At 31.5% G+C, this 23,778-nt stretch overlaps 1 protein-coding gene and 1 long non-coding RNA gene across 3 annotated transcripts; one reads left to right on the forward strand and one right to left on the reverse strand.

The window, feature by feature from the left end:
- The first annotated feature begins 547 nt into the window (after nt 1-547).
- Nucleotides 548-3,662, forward strand: LOC110718128. The gene is made up of 3 exons (XR_002510839.1): nt 548-721; nt 1,489-1,591; nt 3,155-3,662. It is a non-coding gene; the product is annotated as an uncharacterized LOC110718128 (long non-coding RNA).
- A 6,174-nt stretch (nt 3,663-9,836) lies between these two features.
- On the reverse strand, nt 9,837-22,126 carry LOC110717680 (dual specificity protein kinase shkC-like). 2 transcript variants are annotated; one of them, XM_021896441.1, is made up of 13 exons: nt 21,805-22,126; nt 21,176-21,664; nt 19,292-19,366; nt 19,084-19,188; nt 18,730-18,815; nt 18,259-18,379; nt 16,471-16,550; nt 16,290-16,352; nt 16,078-16,199; nt 15,671-15,756; nt 14,787-14,908; nt 10,647-10,817; nt 9,837-10,146 (listed from the first exon to the last, which is right to left on the reverse strand). In XM_021896441.1, exons 2-12 carry the CDS (start codon nt 21,593-21,595, stop codon nt 10,679-10,681), a joined length of 1,419 nt encoding a protein of 472 aa, XP_021752133.1. In that variant the 5' UTR covers nt 21,596-21,664; nt 21,805-22,126; the 3' UTR covers nt 9,837-10,146; nt 10,647-10,678. The 2 variants fall into 2 exon arrangements, with proteins under 2 accessions (XP_021752133.1, XP_021752132.1); XM_021896440.1 differs by lacking the exon at nt 9,837-10,146 and having other exon boundaries at nt 10,646-10,817.
- Nucleotides 22,127-23,778: the final 1,652 nt, after the last annotated feature.

The following is a 23,778-nucleotide window of genomic DNA, read 5'->3' on the forward strand; positions in this document are numbered from 1 at the left end:
CCTATTAACTAATTTAAAACATCATTTTAAATAATTATTTCAAACACCTCTAAACAAAACTTATTTACACTTATTTTTTACTTTTATATATACAAATGGCAATTACTTACTGAGAATTCACTGCGTATATATTATCACGTACAAATGAAGGACATACGGAGATTGAATATTGTATGAAATAATATTATGTTCGACAACTACTATCACATGTTTAATTCTAAGGAAATGTAAAATCTTATTCAAAATTTTGAAAGTACGTTATAAAATAAATAAATTTCTTAAAATTCTCTTTTTGCCGACACTTGATTGTGGTAAACTCTCTCTATATATATATTAGAAGACACACATGACATAGGACAAGTTGCATTTCTTGATGCATCTTTAATTTGTTATTTGTTATTTTTTTTTTTGGTAAATATCTACTTGTAAACTTTTAAAGCAGTAACTAAAAATGATTATTTTTTTATCCCATAGTAAAAAATTATAATATATATATATATAGATAGATAGGATCATGTGAACACATTCTTTATGTGAGAACCTAGCATATGTGAGGACATAATACAACCGTTGGATCAATTGCATCCAATGGCTATTATTTATCAAACATAATTTCAAAAACAAAATTCCAGCTTTTTCTCTCTCCTCCTTCATTTTGATGCGTCTTTCTCTCTGCTATTTGCTCTTATTCTTCTTCAAACTTCATAACTTCTTCATCAAGGTGAGTACATCTTTTATACTTTCGTTTTTTTCAATCATTTTTATCTCACATTCAGTTACATTCTTACATTTTTTTCGTTTTTTTGGAAACCTAGATATCACTGCTTATTTGTGCTATTACGTTGATTTTAGTTTGATTTTAGGTTTATTTGAATAATTATTAAGTTGATTTTAGTTTTATTTTAGTTTTATTTGAGTAATTATTTTTTATTTGTGTTTTTACCTTGATTTTTGTTTGATTTTTCGGCTTTATTTCTTCAATTGTGTTTGATTTTTTTGGTTAATTGTATCAGTTTGTGCTCGATTATTTCAGCTTAATTTTATCAGTTTGTGTTTGATTTTTTCAATTTCTTCATCAATTTTCTGAAATTTTTGTGTTCGATTTCGTTTTCATACATGTATTCTGAGAAGATGGCATAATTGTTTCAGCAACTCGACCTAAATTGTTAAAGTTGTCTTCTTCCTGATTAAGCTCTTTCAGATTAGTTAACCTACCCTTGGCATAATCTGTTTGGTTTTACTGGTGTTTGTAGATGATTTAACTCCCTCAACTGTAAACTTGAGCACTTTTGGCAGAATTCTACTGTTTGATTCCTAAACTAGATTATACTCCTATGTATAATAATTAAATTGATACATAACCATCATCTATATTAACTTTTTAGTTTGATTTTAGTTTATTTGCCTAATTATTAACTTGATTTTAGTTTGATTTTTCCTTTGTTTTAGTAAGCTTACATTTTTTTCGATTTTTTTTTATAATTGTAGAATTGTTCCGTGCTATGGATTCTTCGGTTGTTATGGATTCTACTAATGCTATGGATTCTACCAATGCTAAAGATTCCACGGTTGTACCTTTGGCAAGGAAAATGTATGTGTTTTTTTATTTGCTCATTTTATGTTTTCTTGGTCAGTAAAATAGTTATTGTTTTGTTAAAACTTGCTCATTTTATGTTTTGTTGCTCATTTATGATATATCAGGTTTTTGATTTTGTAAAGCATATCTGATGAAATGTATGTTCTCTTTAGAGTTGCAGTCAATTTGTGAAGTTTGATAATTTGGTACAAAGTTTATTATAGAGGTCAAGTGTTGTAACTTTGTTTGTTGGTTCAACTATGTAATTTTAGACTTGAAAATCTTCAAATATAATCTTTTGTCTCTGTTTGAATGGCATCATTTCCTGCTTATATTGAGTTTTTGGTCTATGCTTTAATAATAGCTATGAAAATTAAGTGTCAAGTATTAAAGGTGAACCACACTAGGTCCTTTCCCTGTGTCTTGTTATAATTTCAACAAATTCCAGCTGCATAGAAAAACTGGAATGTGAGGCTGTATAATATTGATGAGTTGTTGCAGAAGTTGAGGGAAACAATGCTCTGGTAAAGGATTCATGGTTATGCTATGGTACATTATTTGTGCTTAGTAGTTTTAACTCTTTCAAGTTGTCAATAAGTGTTAGATTTGATCTGTTGTTTTAATTTCTTAACTATTTGATCTTCTGTTTTATCTCTACTTCTGTGTGGAGTTTGAGCATCTGCTTAACTCAATTAACTTTAATCAGTTTTTAATTTTTTTTAATGCTTCCAATGTTTCTGAGTGATTTTGGCAATGATGAACTAATATATATATATATATATATCCGCATAACAAGGGCAGTAAGGTGCTGATTTGGGGATTTGGAAAATATAATTTTACTTGAGATGTATTACGGAGTATTATCTAATTAAATATATTGAATTAGTATTCAAGTCTGTAAGATGCATGAGTATTAATTTGCTAGTATTACCCATTTACTTTTTCTTTTGGTTATACTGATAATTTGCATGATAATTAAAGACTCAAAACTTGGTTTTTGTCCTCCTTTGCTTTGTATTTGCATGAATTTTCAATTATACAAATTTTCTCTATGTATTCTGCTCACTTTAATTTCATTATATATGAGCAGGAAATACATTGACGGTAATGGTTCCTCTGTATCGTTTACTAAGTAAAATTTGTGGCTTTCTATTTTTAATAACTTGTACAATCTACTGAATGTTGGCGATCTAGTTATCTTTTCAAAAATTAATATTAATTCTTTGCTCATTTGTTAGATGAGCAACCAATTCAATGATCATTTATCAAATGAGCAAATAATACTTTGCTCATTTATCAAATGAGCAAATAATTCTTGCTAATTTGTCAAATGAGCAAACAATTATTTGCTCATTTGTCAACTTATAGGCCATGTTCCTCTCATCTGACTATCATAGATGTCCTTTTCACTAACGTTATAGAATTTCTAAGGGAATTGAACCCTCCATGCTTTGATAGTTGCAAATACTAAAATATTTATTTGCTCATTTGTCAAATGAGTAATGTGATTCTGTAGTTTCATTTTATTGCTTCATTTTTTTTTTTCTCTTTCTCCTTACACTTTTGATTTGTTTGCAGGTCATAATCATTGAAAAATTTCGTTCGAAGTATAGCCACTCAATTATTTCAAGTGAAGTAAATACTATTGAATCAAACAAATTGGTCAAAAGAAAAAAAAAAAGGTTGAAGAAAGCTGGTGTTGCAACTTAAGAAAGCTAGTTGTCAATGATATGATCTTAGTAGCATCCCCAAGGGGAAGCAATCCAAGAGCATTCACGGTAGAGAAGACTGAAGTTGATATGCTTTTTATTGGTTACTATTTTGATGTTAGTTACTATTTGTGTCCTTGTCTGCATAAGACAAGTTGATTTTAGGAAGAATCACATTTTGGCAATTGTATATTAGGGAAGGAGGGCAAATTAGGAGGTTAGGCAATTGTTCTTATGATGTTCTTAGGATTTGTATAGAACGGTATTAGTATTAGTTTTTATGATGTTCTCAATGGCACAAATGTGTTTGTGTTAATCTTGTTCTTATAACATTTGGTATGTTAATGTAATGGTAAATATTTTCTAAAAGTTGATCTTTCTTTATTGATATTTACAAAAAATTACAGGTTATAGAATTGCAAAACAATTCTTTGCTCATTTATCAAATGAGCAAACTATTTAATGCTCATTTGTCAAATGAGCAAATAATTCTTGCTCATTTTGTCAAAAATTAATATTTATTTTACTAATTTGTCAAATGAGCAAATAATTTGTCAAAATGAGCAATTGTTTTTTTGCTCATTTGTCAAATGAGCAAAAAAATTCAATGCTCCTTTGTTAAATAAGCAATCTATTTAATGCTCATTTGTCAAATGAACAAATGATTCTTGCTCATTTTGTCAAAAGTTAATGCTCATTTGTGAGTGTGTTTGAATGTTTTAAATACATTAGGCTATTAGCTCAAAGGGTGGAGCATTGTGCAAATGCACAAAAGATGTGGGTTCGAATCCCACGTGGGTTCATTTATGTAATGTGGATACAGAAGTTTGTATGAGAGTTTAATTGTAACAAAGTTTATATAGTTGTAAGTCATTTCAAACCATTTTTTTGCTCGTATAATTTAGTATGAATTTGATTTTTTTTTTTTAATTAATTTTGTTTATAGAGATAACCTATGTAGGAATTGAACCTACATCCCCTATGCATTTGCATAGTGCTCTACCAATTGAGCTAATAGGTTTTATCATATGTTTAAATCATTTTTCTATGCTATAAATTTTTAATCAGCTCATTTGATAAATCAACAAAGAATTGTTTGCTCATTTGATAAAATAGACAAAGAATTGTTAGTAAAGATTTGTTTGCTCGTCTGATAAATGAGCAAAGAATTATGTGCTTATTTGATAAATGAGCAAAGAATTGTTTGCTAATTTTGTATATGCACAAGGAATTTTTGCTCATTTGACGAAATGAACAAAGAATTGTTTGCTCGTTTGATAAATGAACAAAGAATTATTTGCTTGTTTGGTAAATGAAAAAAGAATTGTTTTCTCATTTGATAAATGAACAAAGAATTGTTTGCTCATTTTGACAAAATGAACAAAGAATTGTTGCTCATTTGATAAATGAACAAAGAATTGTTTGCTCATTTGATAAATGAGGAAAGAATTATTTGCTCATTTGATAAATGAGCAAAGAACTGTTTGTTCATTTGATAAATAAGCAAAGAATTGTTTGGCTCATTTGATATATGACCTAGGAATTTTTGCTCATTTTATTTTGCTCATTTTATTTCTACTTTATTACTTTTCATATTTAGTTTGCTCATTTTAATTATGTTTGCTCATTTTACATATCTTCTGTTGAATTTATCAAATTTATAACATTAAGGTTGAATGATATGACAATATATATATATATATATATATATATATTCAAATTAAGAACATTCAATAAACGATTTCACGAAAATTAGGTTTAATTAACGTAAAAGTAACATGCAATAGGAAATTTTTAATGAAAATCCTAAATTGAGAACACTCAACTAAAAAAATCTAGCAAAAATCATAATGTCAAACAAATAACCAAAATAAGAGCATTCAAATTCGAAATTTTCCAGAACACTAAAATTTGATAATTAGAACATCAAATTCAAAAATTTTGATGAAAATACTAAATTTAGATAATTCAATTCAAAAATTATAATGAAAAACCAAAATTAAGGGCATGATATTCGAAAATTACTTACCAAAATTATGTATAAGTGAACAAGAGGAGAGAGAAAGTATCGATCCTTGAAGCTTCAAGGCATTGATGTTCCACCTTCAACTTTGGAGAGAGAGAAATAATCTGGGTATTTTTTTCTGGAGAGAGAAAGAGGTTATGCATGATGTTGGGTTTGGGTGGGTTTTGTTATGTTGCAAATTACAATTTTGCCATTATTATGTGAACAATCTCAGCAGTTGGATTTTGTAGTATCTAATGGTTGTGATTAGTTCTCATATACAATAGTGTTTTCACATAAAGACCTATTCTCACCGGATCCCTCCCCTATATATATACGTTCTTAAAAGTTCGACTCACTTACTATTCATGTGGTCAAAATAAAATAACTTTCACCCCTACTGATAAAATTTTCAAATATCAACTTTTAAAAAAATTTACTTATACATAGCCGAAGTTATTGGTCAAAGATGTTCATTGGAGACCGTGTAAATGCAAAGTGAGTCGAACTTTCAGGAACGGAGGGAGTATATATATATATATATATATATATATATATATATATATATATATATATATATATATACACACACACTCACACACACACACAAATAATATGATCTAACAGCTCTCATTACATGCTTCATTAATGGCAAAAATTGTAAATATAAGAACTTTATTTTCCCTATATTTTACCTCTCTTCCCCGTGTCTTCCCTCTGTGTTCTATCAATGGTTAGAAGATCAATGACAACTACAGTCAGTTTGCCGCGAAGCATAGGAAGAAAAGAGGGGAATTGAATCTGAACTGAAAGTTACATATGCATAATTTCTTAAAGTGATGTGCATTATTCCTATGAAAAATGCGCATATTTTTTTAATGATATGTGCATTTTTATTCAGTTAAATGTGTAAATCATTTGTACTAAAGCTGCATATATTTTGAATAAATTGTGCATATAGTTGAATTTTTTCCACATGAGCTAAAGTAAGTTTATATGCGATTAAAAAACTTCAGTCGATTGATTAATTGATGATTTCCACTACAATCCATCTTTGAAAAGTTATAATATGGATCATTTTCAAGGTAAGACATATACATTTCAAATGGGTGTGCATAATATTTGACGCTACGAAATCGGGAATGCAATTTGATGTGTGAGTGTATACGTTGAACCCGCCTCAGTATCGAGGCCTATAATTCATTGCTTACTGTTGTGTTTGCAAGATGTTTATGACCATAATTAAATTCTCATTTCTAAAGTTGAAAGTTAGAACTCAAAACAAGTGTTAATGGAGGACAGAGAAAGTTTACCGCACTGGAGAGGAAAAACTTGGAAAAATAAAAGTGAAAATTAATGTGCATAATTTTTTTACTGAATGTGCATAATTTTTGTGCTAAATGTGCATTTTGCGCAATGGAAATGTGAATCGTTAGATTTATTTGTACGATCAAGATCCTTCTCATTTTAAAATCCTTCTCATTGGAATTTGCTAGAATGAGAAATGAGAAAGCTAATAATATCCTAACACACCTCATTGTCAAAATATGAGAAAGTTAAGAATAAAAAGAGGAGGGAATTTGAATTATATATATATAGTGTTGTTTGATTAATATTTTTGATGTTTCTTAATAAGGCATTTATAAATAAGTCTTTACTCATGTAGTCACACAAAATTTTGAGTATTTTTAACTAAGGGAGAAGTAAACTATAATCTAGGTTTTCACGTTGAAATAATGGCGGAGGCTATAAAATCATGGGTAATGCATATACAATTAATGATAGAAATTTCATTACACTTGTAGAGGGGTTGAAAAAAACAAATATCCATGGTTTTGATTTGAAATCTTATGAAATAATAGTAATTAAGTTAAGGTTTTTGTAAAATCATTCTGTAATTTCCCTAACTAATATTATTATTTATTTTGTTTGAGATGGTTTTTTTCAAAAAAAAAATTGTAAAGACATAATACATGATACTTCGAAATATGAGATAAAACATAGCGAAATAGTAAAGATAAAAGAATTTTTAGCTCACAAATTCTTCCATAAGGCCGATTATTTATTAACTTATTGTAAGACAATTAAAGTTACTTTAAAATATTTAAAGTTACTTACGTACTACTTCCTCTGTTTCATAATGTTAGTCCCATTTACGTATATCGATACAAAACTTTAATTGCAAATATTTTTAATCTCACACTACCAAAAATTATAAAAATTAGATATCAATAATGTACTCATCAAGACGAATAAAACTAGATCTCATTTGACTATATTTGTTTTTATATATAAAGAGAAATTTAAAAGATTCCCTCTAATTTTTAATACTTAAAAGATTCTAAATGGGACTAATATTATGAAACGGAATGAGTATATATAAAAGTTACTATTTTCTCAACATAAATTTTATCCTTATAAAACACTCATAAAGTATTAGATTATTCATGCATATTAGCCTTTGTAACATGTATCCATTAGAAAATACACATTGAAATACTATAAATTAATATTTACTCTTAAATGGGTAAAGTTACCATAAAATAAAATTGTTAAAGTTGTTCTCAGATTGACCTTCTTTCAATAAAAATAAATTAACAAAAGTCCGCCTTACACAAGACTTATTAATTTTAGATTTGTCCAACAATGTGCATGCTCTAATGAAATCCAAATCATAACGCATTTAGCTTTAATTTATTATTTTATTTTTGTCTAAAAAATAAATAAATACATTGAACTTTTGCTTTGCTTCATAATAGAAATTTTGACAATTTACTCTTTATATTTGATATGTATATTTTATCAAATTTTATTTATTAGATATAGTTGTTATATTTTTACAAAAAAGTGAGCTTGTCGTGCGTGGCAAGGAGCCTAAACTAGCTAGTTTACACTAGTTTTGATGTCAAGATCCGGAGGGAGAGAAGTAAAAATGAGGGATACATTTTCTTTTATATAGATAAGACATAGGACAAAGTGATAGAAGGGAAAGAAAATGAAGAATTCAATTTTCCTTCTCCTTTTAATAAACCAACAAGTATAGTTTCATTATTTGATAGACTTCAAAGGAATATTGAAGGTCATTTTTCTTTGAAAAATTATTCCGGATACCTTTAAGGATTTTAAAAAATGCGTGTACCCTTGAAAAGTTTTGAATGAACGATGTACTCTGACAAATGATGGTTATGTACTAACCATCCTTAATGCCTAACACCGTTAAGAATCTGTTAACTTTATGTCTCAAAATAGACTAGATACATTAACACTTTCATTCCAACTTTTCCCAGTCTATAATGTTGTGTAAAAGTCTACAAAAGTCATGCACTTTGCACTTAAGAGACAAAATGAGGTATCCTATTATTATTTGTTAATCATTCACTTCTTAAAAAAAATGTGTCTTTTATAACGAAAATCTAACGGTATTAATCATTAATGTTGTTTCATACATAAATATCATTTTTTAGGGGTACATTGTTCATTTAAAACTTTCCATGAATACACGGTGCATTTTTTAAAACCTCGTAGTATACAAAACAAATTTCCTTTTTCTTTTCTTTCGCCTCTTTACTGTTTCCTCTTTTTACTTCCCCTCTCTTTCCCGTTTCCCCTTGATATTTTGTTATTCGAACGTAGTGTTATTGATGTTTATGTAGATGGGTGTTTCTTTCGTTTGTATTATTCTTTTCTCATTAAGTTTTAGCTTATGTAAATGTGTTATATTTGAATTTTGACTTGTAAATTTTACACCTTTATTCTGGTTTATATGAGACGGTGGAGATCTAAGCAATTTGAATTAGACTAATACTTTCCTCGCTTTTAAATCATGGTCACCTTTTGAATTTTGGTTTTATTAACAAAATCCAAGGACTCAATATAGATTTTGTTAGTTTGTGAATTGGACCAAAATCTGAAGGTTAACCATTATTTCGATTCTAATTTATACGCTAAAAAATAATAAATTAACGTGGGGTTTTGATTTCATATTCTTTTCGAAACATTAACTTCTTACAATTTTTTACATATACCTAACTAAAAATATTCATATTCATAGTTCATTGACAAGTTTGAAAAGGTGAAGTATAACAGATGAAACTCTACAAAATGAAAATCCGAAATTATAGTGATCCTTGTTCGGTAGCTGGGACTTTGTCTGCCAATGTAGTTTGGGAATTGGGAGAACTGAGGTCTTTTTTATCTCTGTTGAAGGTTGGAAGTAATGCAGCAAGTCATATAGATACCGTATTGAAGTCGGTATACACTCAATTCATGCCTGTTAGAAAGTAGCAATGCATTAAGCCTGGTTTAATATTTCGTCGAAAACATCATCCTTGATGATTTTGTGAACATTTTCTTTGTTTTCCATATAATTTTAATTTGTCGAAAGCCTGATTTAATAATTTGTCGAAAAAACTCATCCTCTATATGGTTTAATGTTTCACCCTGATGACAAACAACTGAATTTTGTTTAGCATTATGACATTCCTTTGTCTTCTGATGTCATGATCCTATGAGCCTAAAAAAAAGAACGAAAAGAGGGGGGAAGGCGTAATAAATACATTATACTGCTTATTAATGAGTAAAACAATATGGATATATGTATTTTTGCACACAATATACATGGAAAGAAGCTGTTCCAGTCCTTTCCAGAAAAAAGAAAAACAGATGAAAGGAGCAACAGAACTACAGACTGAAGTGATCGTGTCGTGATCATATTCATATATAGATCAATTCTCTCTAATTCATATAGGTCTCTCAACCAAAACCTATAACAGCAAGTACAATGTAAAAATTGTTCTTGTGGGATAAATCTGGGCTTCAACAAAGTATCTGTAGTTCTATACAGGTTCTTTTGTTTCCTGCGAGGACACAAAATTTCCTTGTTTAAGACCACAAATGAATTGTTTTCTTGCTCCAATATAGTTACAATCAATAAATATGTAGCAGATGTTTATTTTGCCACTGAAGCTATGAAATTACTATGGGAGTTGCTCTCCGAATTGCAAGCATCTCTAGGATAATTATTAATCCAGAGAAAATAAGCGACAACAAGACTACAGTCTTCAACACTTCAGCTCTTCTGATACAAGTAGTCTATTCTTGAACAAAGTAGCCGACCTTCCGAAGAAGAAACCAAACCAATTGTCCATAGAGATCTTTGTTCTAATATCTAAGTGGCCATGTGTTTCATATAAATATTTAAGTGGGCCATGTCTTTCATATAAAGGCTAGATAACAACAGTTACACCGTTGTAAGTGTAGTGTTATTTAAGAAGACATGGCCAGAAAGAACGCAAAATTGAGGGAAATTTCAAAAGAACAAGTATTCTACATAATAGGGAACCCAGAAGATGCATACCATATCATATTTTGAGTGTCCTTAACATCTTCCTACAACCATGGAAGCTTGAAGGCGTCTTTCCACCATCCCTGTTTACAACCATTGGCAACCACACTGTCCAACCGCAAAATGATCTCAGCGAAGCTCGGTCTAACAGTAGGAACTCCACTCCAACATAGTTCGATCAATCTGTAATTGCATTCTGTTCAGATTATTTTGCACATATGAAGTGGGTTTTGGAGTAGAAATTCTGTAAAACAATATAGCCAATCACAATGCCAAGAGGTTGGTCTTGGTCTCAAAACCATGATATACTTTTGAAATATTTGAAAAGAAGAAACTCCAACACCATTACACCATCTAAAGTTCTACGGGTATACAGAAAAAGATATGAGAAATCATCTACTCAAACCAGAAAGGCGAGAGGTAAATAAGGAAATGTAGCCTTCACAAGAGTGGGTATGATACCTGAACCCCCACCATAAATTCAGCAGTCAAAGGCACTTTATGTAAGGGGAAAGTAATACTACAATGTCAGTTTTCATTTTGGTCTCTCTGCTCAGTATATACCTTGTAAGTAATAAACAACAATATAATTATAAGAATACTTGGAGGCATTTCTAGGTCAATTATAAATATTCTCAACAAGCAACAAGCAACAAGCAAGGACCAAAAAAAAAAAAAATCCACCAAAAGCATAGAGGTTTCCCTGAATATATTTAAAGAAGTGGGATAAGTGGATAACTATAGAACATTAATCAGCTTTCTCAATAATAACATTAAGGGGGTGTTTGGTATGGGTTTTTAATAGGGGTGGAAACGGAATCAGATTATCGTTTCCGTTAGAATATGTTTGGTTAATGAGTAAAGTAACAAATTCCGTTACTTGGTGGTAACCCATTCCACCAATTTGTTTCCGTGCAAAAACTGCGGAAACGATTCACGTTTCTTTCCTCAAACCCAAAAAAAAAACACAACTTTACTCTTTCTCTCTCCTCTCATTCCATAATTTTCCGAAAAATTCCCAAGTTTGATCGATCGAATCTCCAGATTTTGCTCAATTTGATCAATTTCCTAGCTCAAATCTCCATAAATCAATAATCTTAACCATCACAGGTTTGTTATTTATCAATTTTTTGTTAAATAAACCCTTGATTTTGAATTTGTGTTGAAATTTGTATAATTTTCAGTTTGATTGTTTGTATTTTTTATTTTTTATTTTTTATTTTTATCCCAGATTGTTTGTAGTACATAGATTGCTATTTAATTTGCCTACTTTCGAGTTCATAATTCCTAGTTATTTCTGTCGTTCAATTTATAGGGTTAATACAATATCAATTTCGCCGCTTTTTGGTTTGAATTCTTTACTTGCTTGTTCGATTGAAATTTTCTTCTCTCTTTCTTAGGGTTTATATTTCTCAAATTTCGTTGATTTTCTGCTGAATTTGATGGTATATATTGCTATTATTTCCTATAATTGATGTGGTTAGATGGATTAGGGTTTAAGCAATGGTGCCCTGTTAAGAATTCTTCCCCTGTTAACAGCCACAATGCTTCTTCTGGTACTAAGCGGGTTGTTCCTATTGCTAAGCTAACTGATGATTGATGTTGCTCTTCTTCATTGTTGGCCCTAATTTGATAATCTTTGCTAACAGTCACATTAATTTACTGGTTATTTTGTGTTTTTCCCCCAATTTTTTCCTATGATTTTGGTTTATTTTTGATGGGGTGATTGTATAAATAGTTGGGATTTTTTTTTTGGGATTTCACTACAAGTTGCTTATTTAGAATTTTGATTTAGGTTGGTTAATTTGCTGGTTAATTTGCTTGTTATTTTGTGTTTTTGAAGGCTTGTTATTTAGAGATAATTTGCTTGCTTTTATGGTTAAGAATATTTGCTAGTCACTGATTCTGTTTGTGATACTAGTGTATATTGATACTAGTGTACATTTTTTTGGATTGTTTTTTCAAGGTTTTTACAATGCCTCAACTTGTGCATTCTATAGGGAAGAAAAGGCTAAAACAACTACAGGGTTATGTACATAAGGACACATGGTATGTGGTCAAATTTTTGCTTATTATCAGCACCACATCAACTACAAGCCAGGCAGTTTGGATATTGGAAATAAAATAAACACAGGGAGAAAAAGAATAATATATCATAGATAAAGCTAGAAGAAGACAAAGTTGATAAGAAACTAGCTAGTAAGTAGTAAGAATATCGATGTGTACAGCAAGACATCATGGCATATGTGGATGATTTGAATGATAGGGTTATCAAGAGGAGTCTTTTGCAGTACATCATGCCTTTCATATTGTCCTTAAGGTTGATTGCTTGCAACTGTGTTAATTTTTCATTCTCTTACTTTTCAGCCTTTTTAAAAATTGTATTTAAACTGTATGACCTAAATGTTGTGTCTTCAATTGGTCAGATAAAAGGGTGTTTGTAGGTTGATTGAGAATTTATGTGATGAATTGATGATTTGGTGTTAAGGAGATTAACCTGTTTCTGCTTTATAACCCAATGCAACTCAATTTTTGAGCGAAATGTTGGTAATGAACCATAAATGATAATGTGATCAACTCATATTCGAATAGTTTTACTATGGTTGATGCAGCTAAATGTAGGGGTATTGGTCTAGTAAAATTATGTTACTTGAAAATCCAGAAATAGAGTATTTCATTTGGTGATACTTTGTGCAGTTCAGTCTGAAAATAAGTAAAGAATATTTGCAAGCACCATCTCATAAAATAAGATAATTTCTAAACTCTCTAATTTTCTTCTTTTCTATAACTGTAGTGAGTTAGTGGAGATTGGGTGTAGTTTGGACAGAAAATTAGCAAAGAACAAAAGGCATTTTAATCTTATAATATATGCTGCATTTTAATCTTATAATATATGCTGAATTTCGCTCTTTGATATGCCAACTGTTATTTGCTGTTCTTGTTGTGTAAATTCTGATTCGGGAGGGGCATTTATATGGCTTGCTGCTAATGATGAAAAATGTGTGATTAATGATGTTTTTGATGTGCATTCCTGCTGTTAGTTGCTATGGTTACTATGATGATTTTTTTAAAATCTATTGTTGATGTTAGTTGCTAATATTAAACTTTGCATTTTCTACCCAACTAACCACTATTGCTGTATCAGAATTTTTTTTAAAAATTAGTCACTTTAGACTGTCTCATTAAATTGTTGCATTCGATCTTATATGGCAGACTCATAAGAAAGCTAAGGGGTTGTTTGGAGTTTCATTCATTCACTATGATACTCTTGTGGAAATATACGCAAAAGACAAAGCTACCAAAGATGCAAGTGAGTCGTTTGTTGATGCTATAGAAGATATGGACCAAGAGATTGACAAGCAATCATTGAATGTCGAGAGTGATGAAGAAGATGATGCAATTGATCTTCTTAAGAAGAAGTAGAAAGTTTTGTTCTGAGTTGTTGAAGCTAATGTTTCAATGAATTTTAAAAGCTTTTTAGTTTTTTAGAAAGCAAGAATTTCAATACTTTTATAATTATTAATTCATGTGACTTTACCTATATCTAGCATGTGACATTTTATGGTAATTAGTGTTGTTGTACATTGCATAATGTGTAGCAAAAATTAGCAAAAATAACCAAAAAATGAAAGGAAAACTATTTCTTTCCAAGTTATTTATGCCAAACAAGAGGAAACGGATTGATTGTAATTGATTACGTTTCCTTAGTGATACCAAACAATTAGTAAGGGTAACACTATATATTACCCTTTCCCTCCCTTATTTGTTTCCAATCCGTTACCTTTACTAATTTGATACCAAACGCCCCCTAAGGGAGAAGAGGCAACAAACTTCAACAGTCAGATAGATCACCAATACATCCACAATAATATATACTAAGACATTGATGTATTCAAAGTCAAATGGGGATAGAAACCATGTATAAAAAAGTTGACATCATCTCTCTTTGAAAATTAAGGTAACTAAAATTCCTAAGAGATCATGGCAGCATTTATCAAGTTGAAAATATAATAGACTAACAAAGAGACATATAAGGTTCCTTAGCTCAGAAGGTTCATATTTCACAAATCCAGCACTTCAGAAAATTCAGCCCTTTAAAAGAAAAAATTAGCTAAACAGTCAAGTCTCAGATCTTGCATGAAATAAACTTACTCTTTTAGTTCCGTTGGATAATTTTTCAACTTTTTAAATGGTGGTCTTTTCCCCTCCAAACACATATGTTGAATGGCTTCTTCTGCAGGCTTTGGGTGGAAAGGATGAACACCTTCAATCATCTAATAGGAAGGGATAAATGATATGAGTGAGCCAACAAGCAGTTCCAGATCAATTTACAAAAGCAGATAAGATCACATTATCAGATTATCCTGTTTCCTCTTTGAACATTCAGTCAGCTTTAAATCAAAATAAAGACACGAAGATCTTGGGATCAACACATATGGGGTTTGGTAAAGCCATCCTGTTGCTAAATTGGAACCAAGTCCTTTCTTTGTTCACCTAGGAACAAGTGTATAAACAGGTAGAGGACCTCACTTATACAATTGATGGTCCCCACAAACTAACGAATTTTCAATTTTGGTAAATTGTAAATTTTAACTATCAATAACATGTTTCTTTTGGCTTTAGAATATCAAATTTATCAAATACAGACATCAGGTGCAATGTTAAAACAAGCACACCCCAAGTGCAAGAAGAGGCTGATTTGCAAGAACATGAAACGCAATCAGCACCTGCATGGCCTTCACTTTTCAACTACAAACAGCCTCTGAAGTATACATTGCAATTCAAGATAGATAACAGATATTATTAAACTCACTTGACTCTACCGTAGGCAACAGCAGGCTACCTAGGGGACAAAATGACAAGCAAGAAGTATTTACATGAATACTGATGTATACTAACTGTGCAATAGCACATAAGGCTGGGACATTGCATCTGACCCACTTCAACTCGTTGCAAGAAGAGGTAGAAGGTAGCTTAACGATGTGAGATTAGGAGTGTGTGACCATAAGCTGGTGTAAAATTGACAAGATAAGTACCTCGTAAAGAATAATGGCAAAGGAGTATGCATCCACTCTCTTGTCAAAAATTTCATCTTTGTAGAGCTCAGGAGCTGTATATACACCTAAGATTACAAAAGAAATAGTTGCATAAGGAGAGAATAACCAGAAATTTCATTATTCCAGTCAAATCACTGAAAATGAGCATCTCATAAGAAATTTTTTTTGTAAAATAATAATAACCTAAGTTGTAGACAAGAAAATTTTCTATTTTGATTCATATAACTCAAGCTACTTGGCCTGTAAAAATTAAAACGGCCTTATCACACTCAAGAGAAGCTTTTATAGTTTTTTGTCTTTTACTGTATAATAAAAAATTGCAAGTGTTGACCTAATTTGCTAGGAAAATCCAATGCAGACTGTTTTGTCTTAATGCTACAACTTACTTGCATTACGAGTGGACGCTCTGGGGTCCGCTAATTTAAATTTATCAGCTGATATTTTTGACAATCGTACCAAACCAAATCCAGCTACCTTCAATTGTCCTCCACTATCGAGCAAAATATTTCTGGCACCTTATCATAATTTCAAATATTAAAAAATAAAATATCATCTTAGTGAATAATAGTAGGTGATCTTTTGCATTTGGTTGTCTTACTTGGGCATTAGTTCACAATGGACAACTGGATCAGGTTTGCACTCATGAAGGTAATTCATTCCCCTGAAAAGAAACACCACAATGAGGAGAGGACATAATGAAACTCTAAGCAACATGCAAGTTGCAAAACATCTTAAATTCTCAGCTTTTCTAAATTGTAGTTTCTTGTTATGAGGTATACCTTGCAATATCAAGTGCAAATTTTAATGATTTAGATGGTGATAAACGTCCTTTCTTTTGAAGATAGCATCCTAAATCACCCTGGGAAAAAAAAAAGAGAGAGAGAGAGAGAGAGAGAGAGAGAGAGAGAGAGAGAGAGAACATATACATATATCAATTTATAATAAATAGAAGAAAAATTGAAGAGAAAATATCAAGCCAATAGAGTCATTTCTCAAGATTGTCAACAGAGTCAATTCTCAAGATTGTCAACATTAAGTTGACACCTCTATTATAGAGACCAGGATCTTGTATCAGATTTTTACCCATCAATGATAGATCCTGCATGGCCTGCATCCCTGTGCCAACTCTATATAGGTTATGAGCAAGCATTTATAAACACAGAAGGGAAAGCATATATACTGGGATGCATGTTGGTAATTTGTCTTTCTGCATTTCTCTTTGTTTTTCCTGTCCAGCCTTAATCCTCCCCCTCTCCCAAGCCCAGGGACGAATATACGTAAAAAGGTTAACCAATAAAGTTCAGATCTTGAAAACTAACATTTCCTTTAACTCAATGATGAAAAAAACCACAGCTGCACCCTCGTTACAGTTTCTGGTACAATAGTGATGAGAAAACTTTTGTTTCCATTTTAACTCAATCAATCACTAATTTTAAAACAAGTTTGCCTTAAAGGAATGTTTTTTTCAGAAGCAGAGCAGAGTGACCCATTTCTGATGGTCTCAAAAATGATAATACAATTTTTCTTTTTCTTCTTTTTTTTCTTTTAATGAACTGGTGTCATTGGAGTTCTACCAAATTACCAATCTTTTTATGCAAATTTAATCTTAGAAAAGCTTATATTCACTCTGTGTATGCAGATGAATCAGGGCACTTAATAAAAAGATAATGATGTTCCAGGGGAAGTAAAGTTTTCAAATCCTGGGTACAATTGAGCTGAAAGACAAAAGTATAGTCCCATATTTGTTAATTAAAGGCCCCATATTATGTTTGCACGCATGAAGTGAAAGTAATCTTAAGATGGAAGGTGTACTAAGTGCACAAGAAAGTTTGGCTAGAGTGACTAAATCCATAAACTGGTATCAAAAAGGGAATCGATAGAGTGTACAGGCTGTACAGCACATCTCAACCATATAACTGTGTTCAGAGAATCCATGTATTCAAGTTCAAAAGTTATGCGGAGTAAGATGTAATTTGTTCCTCATAAGCTACTATCTACAAAAGACACTTGTGTCCTTCCCAAAGATCATCAACTTGACACTATTATGTATTACCGTACAGTAAATCATACAAAGAAGTGCAAGCCCATGAGATAAATCATAATTGGTAAATGAGTTTTTTTTAATGTTAGGACTGTGAAATCCAATTCCACAAAGATCCAAAATGCACTAAATGATTTTCTTATTTTAGAGCACACAGGAGAGATTATTGATTATAACTCTTCATAGCATAGAGCTTGGAAATTTTAAGACTTAATAAGCCAAGTTTCTGAGCCATGTAGTCCATGTTATGGAAAATTAACATTTAACTTTGACAAAGCCAAATATACAAATTAACAAGGGATTCGATTTTATTCAAGCCAACAGGTAATATCAATCCCCTGTGGTTTTTGTAGACTGCTTTCTATTCTTAATAACAATCAAGGAGATATATTGCTTTTTATAAGTCTAGAGTCTTTACACTCAAAAACTTCATTCCATCCAAATTACTCATTAATACTACATAAGAAACAAATTAGCGGTCCAAGGAATGCGTACACATTAATATCGGGAGTGATATCAAAGATACCTTTGGATGGAGTTCCACAACAATCATCATTGGGATATTTTGGGTTACAGCTCCAACAAACTGAATGATGTTAGGATGACGCACCTTTTCCAATAATGTCAACTCATTTTTGAAAGCATTTCTGCAAGGAATTTAACAAGAATAGAACACGGTCAGACATTAAATAGAATTGCAATGAGATCCTATCTATAACTAGCATAAAATGCAGAGATATAACTCATGAAGCAGCACAGAAGCAAAGTACAAGTTCACCATAATTCAATAGCTAATTTAGGATTTAAGATGATAAAGGATAAAAGGAAGGTGTATGAGCAACTGAGCAACGCTATCTAATTACCTGAACATGACAAAGCAATTCATGAAAGATTTAAATACCAAACAATGAGTGGTAGACTCCAAATATTAAGCATCCATGATAAATTACATAAATTCAGTAAAAAGATAAATTAAGATAATGTTTCAGAAAAATACATGCTTTCTGGATCAGAATAGCTCTCTTTATCAAGTATTTTTACAGCAACCTTGGTACCATTCCACTTAGCAATCTGATATACTCCCTGCAAAGTAGCATACAAGCACAAGCATCAATAAAATTGAGAGAAGAGCAAAAGGAGAAGAAACAACAAAACACACAAGCTTATCGGAAATGATCAAATGAAAGAGGTTGAATTGTTCAACAGCAAGGAATATTTCAACAGTTAACACTAAGGCTACCCCAATGAGACATAGCAGACATCTCAAGACCATGAAACAAGAATGAGTAAATTAACACCATGTAAATGCTTAGTAGGAAATATAAACAGAAATAGAGGGAAAAGACCATACCTTTGCAATACCATCAGATCTACGAACTTGAAGCTCAAGTGGATTAAGTTCGTATTCTGGGACTTCTTTAGAATTTGCAACTGCCATGGGAGTTTTCCTAGTTTTCTGTGATTACAAAGGGGGAAAATTAGCAAGTCAAGTTATAGTTGATACAGTGAGAAAAATAGAAAGAAGATTGGAAAACATGAGAAAGAGACTGGAATCATACTGGAACTTTTGCACCCCGAGCCTTCAGAATATTGTAAACATCCATATTTCCATAATACTTTGCATCAGCTGCTGCCTGTGGAGTTACAAACTCATTATGAGAACAGAATTATTTATATAATGGACTTGAAAAAGCAAGAAACGAAAACAAGAAGTTCAGAGAACAGTAAGGCACTAAAATTAACCACAGAAAAGCTACCAAAAATAAACACACAGAAGTTTCTTCAAAATTCAAATTTCCAACTATAATGCAACTAAGGCATTTAAAAATGTTATATAAATTGGCAGTCTCCTGAAGTAAAAAAAACTGAAAGGTAAACAAGGGACAACCATATTGACCCCATATGCAGTTTCAGAGCAGAGAGAATATGCAGCTCAAACATTAGTGAAGCTTCTTAGGGTAGCCTACATGTTGCAACAAAAAAGGGTTGGGTGATTGGGTCCAACTCTCTGAATTAGTAAGCATTGAATCAACACTAACAATAAGTATGCAGTGACAAAATTGAAGACTACTATAAGTTATAGGCTTAAAGCTGAAAGCTCCACCGAAATCCTCAGCAATGACACCCACCAAAATATTAGTCCATCTTTTGTCACAAGTAAGTCCAAATAAGCCACATTTATCCCAACTTTACTAGAGACCAAGAGAAAAATTGATCACTTAACTAAATATTAAGTTTTTGACTGGTGGATCCTTTTAAAAATAAAAATAATTCTAGCTAACTAATCCTGTAGCAGTGTAGCAACTACCAGCTGCAGGCGCTATGATCTCTTTTCATTTCTTCTCTTTCTTTTTACGGATTAAAACAAACTATATGGAAATTATTAACAAATTGTGTGTGCTCCTTGGGTGTTCACATGGTCCTAACACCATTTGTTACAAGAGATCCTTAGACATTCATATGGTACTAAACCTTACATCTGTAATAGTATTTTCATACAGATGCCTTACCCAAATAGCCCCTTACCTACTGACTAGCATTTCATATGAACACACAATTTTTCATGTTCTATTTCCTTTGTAAAGACGGACTTTGACCATGAGTATTCATTGGTGTATATATTAAAAAAAAAATGTGAAATCTCGTTAGATTAGTCTCTAATAGCTTAACACTATGACGCTCTTCTTTGGACCCCAACATCATAAGAAAAAAAGTTTCATAATAAAATCCGTAATCTAGCAGGAGTGTAGGACACTTACTAACCCATGTTTAGCATGAGCACATGATCCGAGTAACGAAGATGATACATTAATACTCACATTCTTCATCACTTTATTAAAGTGGTAAGTGGGGGCATACACTCATAAAAAATAAATATTCCTATCGTCACTCATCTTCACACTTCCCTAATACAATAAATGTCCCAAATTGTATTTCACATTTTCTATTCGAGTTAATTTCCCAACCTTTACTTATATTTCCCTCATCCATTTTTTGATATTTCAACTTTAACATGTCCTGCCCACCGCCAAATTCTATTGTAAAAAACCCAATGGAAGGAGTGATAATTTATTAGTTCTAATACTTCGTACTCGTATAATATAATATGATACACATAAATTTATAAGATTGTACAAGCTTTACATCCAAATTATTTATAATAATGGTATTTTTTTACAAAGTATTTTTTAATCATTTTCAATCGCAAACATTGTCTAGTTTCTTTCAAACTTCCTAATTTATGGTATGTTAAATTTAATGTAATAAAGCAGGTACATTTGTTTCGTGACATTCAAGACAAAAGCTAAGCATTTTACCAAATTAGAGCATACCACTTTGATCGGGCAAAATCGCAGCAAGCATCAAATATACAACTTCTACGTGGATCACATACGTCGGTATCCTAATCAACAGATACAAAGCAAAAGGGAAAGAGCGTATACCGTACTGCCCCAACGATCACGAGCATCGATATTCGCTCTCCGACTCAACAACAACTTAACAACCTCAACATTCCCTTCACAAGCAGCAATATGCAAAGCAGTCCTTCCATCCAAATCAATGCTATTAACATCAGTACCTCCATCCAACAAATCCTGAAGTCCTTTCAAATCTCCTGTACAAGCCATAAACAACAACTGCATCGTAGCATCCAGATTATCCGGCACCGTCAACGGCTCCTCCTTTACCGCGCTTCTCCGTATCGGATCGAGCGACGATTGCCGCCCGAAACTAAACCTCATTGTGTTTCTTTGAGGATCCATTGATGTCTGCCTTTTGAAGCTGAACCTCCCTGATTTTCTCAACGATCCTGTTGAGAATTGCCTCGATATTCCTCGCTTCAATTGTGCTGCCATCTCCATTTTTTCCGTTTTTACTTCTTTTTCTCCGATTTTGTAACCTAATTTCTCGCCGATTATCCCTCAAATAACCTTCAAAAAAGTCAAAAAAATCAGAATTATTGAAAGTGTCACAATCAAAATGCAATTGAAATTTGTGAATTATAATTCAACGCAGCAACAAATTAACCAAAATCCAGCAAAAAAAAAAAAAAGGATGAATAATTGCATACATTTTTACAGAAGATTATTGATGATGATGGAAAGAGAGAGAAAAGGAGAGATCGAGAGCTCGAGCAAGGAGCAAGAGCTCTCGAAAACGAGCATAGAAAGGCAGAAATGGGAAAGAAACGAGAGGAAGAAGATGATCCGAAGGAGACGGCGGAAGAAGAGAGAGAGAGAAAGAGGTGTGAAAATGGCGGAAAAAGGAAGGAAATGGAGGGAGGGAAGAGAAAAGAGGGGACAGATGAAAAAGAAGATGGTTTCCAACTAGCTTCTCCGAAAAGACCGTTATTTTTCTATGGTTTTCGATAAATGCTGTTCACTCGTACTCCGTATGACCGTATCATATTTTTATACTAATACTCGTCTACTCCTATTCTCCTACTGTTGCCATTTTCTCCTGCGTATCGCAATTGAGAGAATTCGACACTTTGTAATAGTTAATAAGTATTTATATTAGGGTTATTCTATTGATTTTTATCATCTCTCTTTTCTATGTACAATATATCAGTACATGAGTGTATCTATATGCCTTGTTGTGGCTTGTTTATCCAAAAATTTCTAACGTAGTACTTACATCTACTTTTCTTATACTCATATAAATTTCAAATTTTGATGTGCATTTAAGTACACTATTTTTATTTTGTACATCCAACAACTCTTTATGTATACATTCACCTTTTCTTATGTTTATACAAAAATTCTTGTACATACTTATGTCCATTATGTTTACACATTTGACACTTCCGAGATTTTCTATATTAAAGCATCCAAGAAATCTGCTCTATACATCCAAACTTTCTTTTATTATACAGATTATTAACAACAATCTAGTGAGGACATAAAATTTCATTATTATTACACATAAGAATTTATTATTGAACAATCATACTCTAAATATAAGTAAAACACATATATTAATTATGATACGGAGTAATGACTAATTGATACATATAATACTTCCTACCCTAGTTTGCTCACTTTATTATATAAGTCATTTCAATTTAATATATATATTTTAAGAAAATGACATGGACTTGGATCTTTCGCAATTTAAGTTGGTTAATTTTTTGTGGTTTGGTTAAGATTTGACAACCATATTTGTCTTTACGTAATTCTACAATTCTACGACCTAATGGGCCTATACACATGTGGTTTGTCAATTGGTACAACTGTGTATGTGTATCTTTGCTATAAGCATAACAAACTTAGGCAATTAGCATATTTAACAACATTATCAACTTATTATGACATATGAAATGAAATCATTATATTGTTTAATTATTATACTTATATGGGGACTATACTAACTAAGTGACTAGAACTTCCATATATAAGCGTATAATAAATTTTGAAAGTGGTGAAGGCATGGGACAACATGGATAATGTTGTTATATTGTGTCATGGATATAATAAATGGGGGTATGTAGCACAAATTATTGTTATGCAATTGTATGTATTAAAGGTTTCCTAAATGTTCTTGTTATTAAATAATCTTTCATTTATTTAAAGAATGCATTATCTTACGCATAAAAGTACATTAAAAATCAATTAAACATTTTGAAGTTTATGCTTATCCATGATTCATGTCTTACAATTAAAATGATAGTGATGAGATAGAAGACTAGAGCAATTAGCTCCAATTTTCAGGCGTGAGGTCAAGGGTTGAATCTTACCAAACTCATTCTAGGATGGATTTCCCTAAAATTCCCCCTTGTAGGATGAGCCTTTTCTTCACCATATACTTCATACTTTGTATTTAAAATGGTAGTGCTTAGAAGGTCTTGTACGTACCCTTGTAAAGTTGTAATAATCATACTCTAACATTTTGTTCAATACTCATATCATATTTGAACATCCTTTATTTGAATACCTAATGCAAGGAGGGAAGGGGAGGGAATTGGAAGGATCCATTTTCCTTCCCCTTTTAATAAACCAAGCAAGTTCCTTTATTTTTGGAGAGGTTTGAAAGGAAAATGAAATGT

This window comes from Chenopodium quinoa, unplaced genomic scaffold (assembly GCF_001683475.1).
Source record: "Chenopodium quinoa cultivar QQ74 unplaced genomic scaffold, ASM168347v1, whole genome shotgun sequence".
In the NCBI taxonomy this organism is placed as follows: domain Eukaryota; kingdom Viridiplantae; phylum Streptophyta; class Magnoliopsida; order Caryophyllales; family Amaranthaceae; genus Chenopodium; species Chenopodium quinoa.